Source organism: Bufo bufo, chromosome 2 (genome assembly GCF_905171765.1).
Source record: "Bufo bufo chromosome 2, aBufBuf1.1, whole genome shotgun sequence".
NCBI lineage: Eukaryota > Metazoa > Chordata > Amphibia > Anura > Bufonidae > Bufo > Bufo bufo.
Genome location: NC_053390.1, coordinates 143898507 through 143905989, shown reverse-complemented (window position 1 = coordinate 143905989; position 7483 = coordinate 143898507). Strand labels below are relative to the sequence as shown.

Here is a 7483-nt window from a genome sequence, read left to right as displayed (position 1 = left end):
CTGGGGTAACTATAGGGGTCGCAGTTGCGACTGGGCCCCTAAGCCAGGGGGGCCCAGAAGTCCACCCTTGCCAGTGGTGCTGTATATTTCCCTTAATAAGATCCAGTGCATCTTATAAAGGGAATACTAGCGAGCACTTCCATTATGGAAGTGCTCACTAGTCTGCAGGAGGAGGGGGAGAAAAGCACTGTAAGCGCTGAATAGTACTTACCCCTCCTCCTGCTCGCTCTTCCCGGGGCCTGTGCTGCTGTGCCCTGGCCGCCTGCAGCGTCAGGCCATACACAGCGTACTCTGACCTAACGTTGCAGGAGGTCAGGTGACAGCAGCGTGGGCCCTAGGAAGAGATGAGAGCTGGGAAGACAGCCTGACCGGGAGAGGAGCGGCAGAGCGGGAGAGGTAAGTTTGTTTATTTATTCTATAGTCTGATCTGAGGTCTGATTGGGGGTCTGATTAGGGGCCTGATTGGGGGTTTGATTACGGATCTGAAGGGTCTGAACGGTCTGATTTGGGGCCTGAAGGGTCTGATCGGGGGCCTTAAAGGGTCTGATCGGGGGCCTTAAAGGGTCTGATCGGGGGCCTTAAAGGGTCTGATCGGGGGCCTTAAAGGGTCTGATCGGGGGCCTTAAAGGGTCTGATCGGGGGCCTTAAAGGGTCTGATCGGGGGCCTTAAAGGGTCTGATCGGGGGCCTAAAGGGTCTGATCGGGGGCCTTAAGGGTCTGACTGAGGGTCTAAAGGGTCTGACTGAGGGTCTAAAGGGTCTGACTGGGGGTCTAAAGGGTCTGACTGGGGGTCTAGAGAGGTTTAATGGGGGTCTGGAGGTCTAATGGGGGTCCGATTGGGTGTCTGGAGGTCTAATGGGGGTCTGGAGGTCTAATAGGGAGACCTGGAGGTCTAATGGGGGTCTTATATGGAGGTCTGGAGGTTTAATGGGGGTCTTATCTGAGGTCTTATATTGGAGCAGGGACTAACATGGAGGTCTGGAAGGAGAAGATGAGGAAAGAGAATATCTACATCAGAGGAGATGTCACTGGATCTAAGAGGTACATATGTGGCACTGTATTACCCTGTATGTTCTGTATCGCTGTATGTAATGTTTTCCAAGTATGTCTTTAAAGGGGTTGTCCGCTTTTTTTTTCCGTATGAGCGCTGCCTTCTCTGCTCTGTTAACCTGCTCACCACTCTAATTGTAGTGGCAAGCAGGTTAACAGAGCAGAGAAAGCAGCTCTCATATGAGCGCTGCCCTCTCTTCAAACAGCTGATCGGTGGGGGTGCCGGGAGATGCCCGCCAGTTTGATATTGATGACCTATCTTGAGGATAGGTCATCACTAGTAAAAAGAGGACAACCCCTTTAACAGCAGGACTGGAGGGAATGGGTTAGGTTGAGAATTTGGCATGGGGGGGGGGGGGGGGGATGTTTAAATTTTTGCCTCAGGCAGCAGAAAGGCTAGATGCACCCCTGCCCCTTGCCATAAAGCACTGAGGGAAGTTGGGGATGAGGGGGCCCCCAAGCTGAACTCTTGCACCAGGGCCCATGAGCCTCTAGCTATTCCCCTGATTGGATCCCATATTAAATGATGGCATTAAAAAGTACAACTTATCTCACAAAAAAAATAAAAATAAAAGCCCTCATATGGCTATGTGAATGGAAAAAAAAAGTTATGGCTTTGGCAAGAAAAATGAAAGGGGTTAAATGATCCTGTTACCTTAGGAAAAACTGTGTGTAACGTTACTCATTGAGTAGATATGCCTCTCTTGTAGCAGGAAGTGACTTAGCATTAGTAGGGCTTCGATTTATAGTGTTACTAACCTGGTGTAACAGGCTGAGCTGGAAGTGGGAAGGACAGTGTTAAAACACTCAATCAAGACCTGAGCAGCCCCACATCCACCCCCAGAGCTCACTCCTCCTTCTGGTGTCAGATCAGTTACACAACCAGCATACCCCTCACTCAGAAGACTTCTGCTTCACCTCCTATCACTTTTTAACAAAGGAGTTTTACTTCTCCAGCCATGGCTCAGAATTATGTCCAGAGTAAACTCTCTGCCTCCAAAGTAACCATGTTCGAGAAGATCTCATGTCCTTTTTGTGTCAGAGCAAAAGGAATTCTGCAGAAATACAAGTTCAAGGAGGGTCACCTGGAAATCATTAATATTGCCAATCTGGATATACTGAACAGTGTGCAGGATTACTTCTTACAGATCACTGGGGAGAGGACGGTGAGTTCACTGTGATGCACAGAATGAATTATCCCTGTTTAATATTCATGATTTAAGTTCTGGACTGGGCCAGTCCTAACGAAAGTCTGCATGTAATCATTTGCAGTGTCATTTATGTCCAGGCAGTTATAAGGAAGGGTGTGTGCCTGCATGTGGATAGCAGCAAATGTTTGCCTAAGGTCTCATGCACACGACCGTATGTAGTTTGCGGTCCGCCCAAAAAACGGATGACGTCCATGTGCATTCCGTATTTTGCGGAACGGAACAGCTGGCCCCTAATAGAACAGTACTATCCTTGTCCGTAATGCGGACAATAATAGGAAATGTTCTATTTTTTGGCGGAACGGAAATACGGAAACGGAATGCACATGGAGTAACTTCCGTTAAAATGGATGCGTATACGGTCCGCAAAAAAACAAAACGGACACAGAAAGAAAACACGTTTGTGTGCATGAGGCCTAAAGCAAGATGTGGTGTTCTTTCAGCACAGAAACACAGATCAAGGATAATATTCCTATATTATTAAATATATTCCTGTATTATTAAATATATAAGTTTTAAGTTCGGCATCTAAAGTTCGGGTTATCAAAGAATCGCGTTATAGATTCTAAAGCCCGTTATAGTCCGTGGTAGCAGAATCCAGAACGCGATTCTTCGAGAACCCGAACTTTAGACGCCGAACCCAAAACACAAGTTCGCTCAACACTAGTCTTCACAAGTTGCGAGTATACCACGGTTTTAGCGCAGCAGACACACAATACTGAATGGAACTTTATGAAGTTGCATTCACACGTTGCATTTTCTTCCACAAAGGTCAGTGGGTTGCAAATTAATTTCATTTCACCAGGACACTTTTAAGAATGCTGTGATATTCTCGCCGTTTTTTAATTTTTTTTTTATCATAGTATGATTTAAAATGGCTGCCCGCAACCTGCCCTAGAAAGTAAGAACCGTTTGCCACCACAAAATGATGGGGGTTTGAGGTGAGGGTAAGGTAAGGGATTGGTGCCTCACTACACGGGTCTACCATAGATGGTAATGATGTGATCCTGCCTATAATATGCCATCATGGCTGAGCAGCCTGACAGGAACACTCACCGATATGTAGTATATGCAAGTGCCAGAGTGTAATGTGTAGTGAGGACCTGCCCCCTCTTCCCCCTGGGCAGCTCTGCAAGTGGAGGCAATCAGTCTATTCTAGGGCAGGTTGCTGATAGCCGTTTTAAATCGGTCCCGGAGAACCCCTTTAATAAGCTCAGGAGCCATAATTCAATAATATTTTCAGTTTCCGAAAGTGGGAAGGCGCTCAGCTATACACCTGTTTCCCTGGTTACTCATACATGAATAATGCAATGAATGTACGGAGGTGACACCACAGCAAAGCATCAAGTAAGCCGTGAAATAAATGCTTACAGTTTAGTCTTTTTGTCTGTTGCTTAAACAATAAAACCATCTACAAAATGAAATCGGAGGCATATGTAGGTAGAGTAAGGCCCATGCATCTGCATAGTGCTGTGTTATGTCTCTGTACGACTCGAATGGGGTCATTTATCAAACTGGTGGAAAGCAGAACTGGCTTAGTTGCCCATAGCAACCAATCAGATTCCACCTTTCATTTTTGACAGCTCCTTTGGAAAATGAAAGGTGGAATCTGTTCGGTTGCTATGGGCAACTAAGCCAGTTCTAATTGACACCAGTTTGATAGTTGACCCCAGAAGTTTGTATTGAGCGGTCAGCCATGTTCACAACTGCCTCACTGCCAGATGTTTAATACAAGGAACCCACCACGGTGAAAACAATCAGGGTTTTTAGGGAAAAGGTTTGGGATTTCAATTTGAACTAGTTTTTGATAAACTCACGCAGAGAAATTGCTAAAAGTTGTACTGCGTTTTCAAGTAATCCCCTGTCCACAGGATAGAGGATAACTAACTGATCGGTAGGGGGCCAACCACTGTACTCCCATAGAGAATGAATGGAGCAGCCAGGTACAAGCTTATCCAGCCGCTCCATCAGAATGTTCTTGGGATTGGTGAGGGTCCCTACCGTCAGACCCCCATCGATCAGTTAGTTACCTGCTATCCTGTGCGACCAATACAGGGCAGATCATGTTTGCAGGGGCCCTCTCCCCAGTAAATGTATTATTTAATGCATGGATAACTTAACATGGTTTTTCAGCCTAGAAATTGATTTAACCCCTGCATGTAATATGTGCTGAATAAAATAAATAATAAAATGCACTGACTTGTCCACAGTCCTGCTGTTCCAGGACCGCTGCTCCCTTCCTGCACGGGGCTCCACAGTGTAGTGGTGCAAGCATAGAAATGAATGACCGGCGCCGCCACCCCAGAATTGCAAAAAAATCCAACACTGCTGGATATAAACTGTTGCATGCATCGAACCCTGGCATATCTGTCGAGTAGCAGATTACAGACCATGGGGCCGGCGAGCATTGCAGTAATATCCAGCAATGCCGGATCCAAAGAGCTCGTGTGAAACTGGCCTTATTCATGTAAAGAGATTTTCTCATTTACCGCTCCTGCCCATATGCTTGATGGTTGATTGCACATAGATATGTGAACCTGGCCAAATATCAGCTTTACTTTTCAATATTTTGATGAATCAATGCTTTTTCAAAATAACATATTCCACAATATAAAGACATGGCCATAATATTCCACAGTGTGACATGGCCATAATATTCCACAGTGTGACCTGGCCATAATATTCCACAGTGTGACCTGGCCATAATATTCCACAGTGTGACCTGGCCATAATATTCCACAGTGTGACCTGGCCATAATACGGAAACATTTCTGCACCTTTATTATGGCCACAAATCCCAGCCCGTGGGTCTGATCACCAGAAACTTACAGTGCTGTATGTAGCTCTGGTTCTGATGAACCACAGAAGGTCCAGGTGTTGCATCCGTTTGAAAGTCAGATGAAACAAACAAAGATACTGTATAATACCCCATACCTAAAGAGTTCAAGACTTTATTTTTCCTCTCAAGGTACCTCGTATTTTCATTGGAGAGAAGTGTATTGGAGGCTGTTCTGATCTGGTACCCCTAGATGGCAGTGGAGAGCTAGAGAAAATGCTGATATCACTTGGAGCCCTGCAGTAATGACATGGTAATTACAATTCTGTGACTCATTAAGCTGTTATATTCTGTTATTTGAAACCTGTAAGACAAAGTTTTCTCATTGCTTTATCTTAATTATATGTTTTATACAATATTCTTTTAGATAAATACACTGATTAAATCACATATCCACCTCATTTTCCCTGCCACGTTACTTAATGTAGGATATTTAACCAGATGGAAGTTGGCTTATCAATTTTTACTTTCTATGTAATATAAAATTATTTAAAAAAAATTTCATAACACAATTTTCACCAGCTCTTCTCTTTTTATTTCAGAAGCCTGTGGTTGGATCCAGAGCAGATTCTGGGTCTTGAGTAACTAATATTACCATTCAAAATATTTATCATTTTTTTGCCAATAAAGGTGATCTTAAAATGAATATGTGCCTTCAATTGTTTGAACCAAAATAAAAATATGTCCTGTTAACTCCTTTATGGGCAGTAGCGCACTAAGGCCAAATTTGTGATATTTAGCGCTAAACTTAAAGGGGCTGTCCCACAATTACATATTACGGTACATTTCTCTGTTAGATCTTGTAAAACATAAGTATAATTGAAATCATTTTAAAAAAAGCCCCTGTGTCCAGATATTGCTGCTTCATACTTGTAATGGTACCCTAGTGACCAGTCTGTGAAGTAATTTACAGCCTCGCTACCCTAGACCACCATAACTACTTCAGTGCTCTAAACCACCTTCTCTGCCCTAGACCGCCATGGATGTAGACATTAAACTTTACACTGTTAGACCAGGATGTTGTTTCGCCTGGATGCTATGTGGCCCTAAAGCTAATAATTAGGACACATGTTAAGGCCTCATGCACACATTCACTTCAATGGGGCCGCAAAAGATGCGGACAGCACTCCGTGTGCTTGAAAAAGAAAAGATGGCTCCGGCAGCATTCCGCAATATCCAATATTCTTTAATTATAACCTCAAGACACCAAACAGCAACGTTTCGACTGAAGAACAGTCTTTGTCAAGCCTAATGACATCAATAACCATAGGCATATATATACCCCCACTATAATGCCTTTTGCAGATTGAGATCGTGCTGGGGGACGTGTATCTCACAGTATGACCGGTCGGAAGTATCGCATGTATATTTGCCTTATATGGATACAAATTTGATCACCTATTAGTATAGGAAGTTATTCCTACGGATGCGTCATCGTTACCATGTCACCGGTGCTTGCGCTGTGTTGATATTGGCTGCGGATACCCACGTGATCCATGTAGGTGACGCACAGATGTGCGCATTTTAATGAAGTCTGTAGCGTGGACGCACGACCAATGACGACAGCGGCTGTTTGTGATAGCCGATTGGCCTAAGACACGAGCGCCGTCGGTCACCATGGTGACGAGTGACACATCCGGTCACGCAAGTGTATTGATGCGCGGCTGCGCACTACACATGTGAGAACGCCGACTTGAACAACACGGCTTTGGCGGACTTATCACCAGGTATAAGGTAGTTTGTGGACATATGCATTCTATTATACATTGATTTGTGTTGATGATGTAATGGGGCGTGCATTTTATGTGGGGGGTACAGTCATGTGAAAAAATTAGGACACCCTTTGAAAGCATGTGGTTTTTTGTAACATTTTTAATAAATGGTTATTTCATCTCCGTTTCAACAATACAGAGAGATTAAAGTAATCCAACTAAACAAAGAAAACTGAAGAAAAGTCTTTTCAAGATCTTCTGTAAATGTCATTCTACAAAAATGCCTATTCTAACTGAGGAAAAAGATAGGACACCCTCACATGTATTCCCTCTTAAATTGGCTCAGATCTCACACAGGTATATCACACCAGGTGCACATAATTAGTAGATCGTTACTCTGCATGTTGAATGAGGCTTGCCCTATTTAAACCTCAGACATTTAGTTTGGTGTGCTCCTGACTGTTGAAGTGAGAGTGAGCACCATGGTGAGAGCAAAAGAGCTGTCAGAGGACTTCAGAAAAAAGATTGTAGCAGCCTATGAGTCTGGGAAGGGATTTAAAAAGATCTCAAAAGATTTTGAAATCAGCCATTCCACTGTCCGGAAGATAGTCTACAAGTGGAGGGCTTTCAAAACAACTGCCAACATGCCCAGGACTGGTCGCCCCAGCAAGTTCACC

The 7483-nt window shown here is 44.2% G+C and overlaps 1 protein-coding gene across 2 annotated transcripts; it reads left to right on the top strand.

Moving 5' to 3' along the window:
* The first annotated feature begins 267 nt into the window (after window positions 1-267).
* GLRX (glutaredoxin) lies at window positions 268-5862 on the top strand. 2 transcript variants are annotated; one of them, XM_040421559.1, is made up of 4 exons: window positions 268-396; window positions 2008-2216; window positions 5227-5347; window positions 5637-5860. In XM_040421559.1, the coding sequence occupies exons 2-3, from the start codon at window positions 2010-2012 to the stop codon at window positions 5338-5340; spliced, it is 321 nt and encodes a 106-aa protein (XP_040277493.1). In that variant the 5' UTR covers window positions 268-396; window positions 2008-2009; the 3' UTR covers window positions 5341-5347; window positions 5637-5860. The 2 variants fall into 2 exon arrangements, with proteins under 2 accessions (XP_040277493.1, XP_040277491.1); XM_040421557.1 differs by lacking the exon at window positions 268-396 and adding an exon at window positions 1008-1041 and having other exon boundaries at window positions 5637-5862.
* Window positions 5863-7483: the final 1621 nt, after the last annotated feature.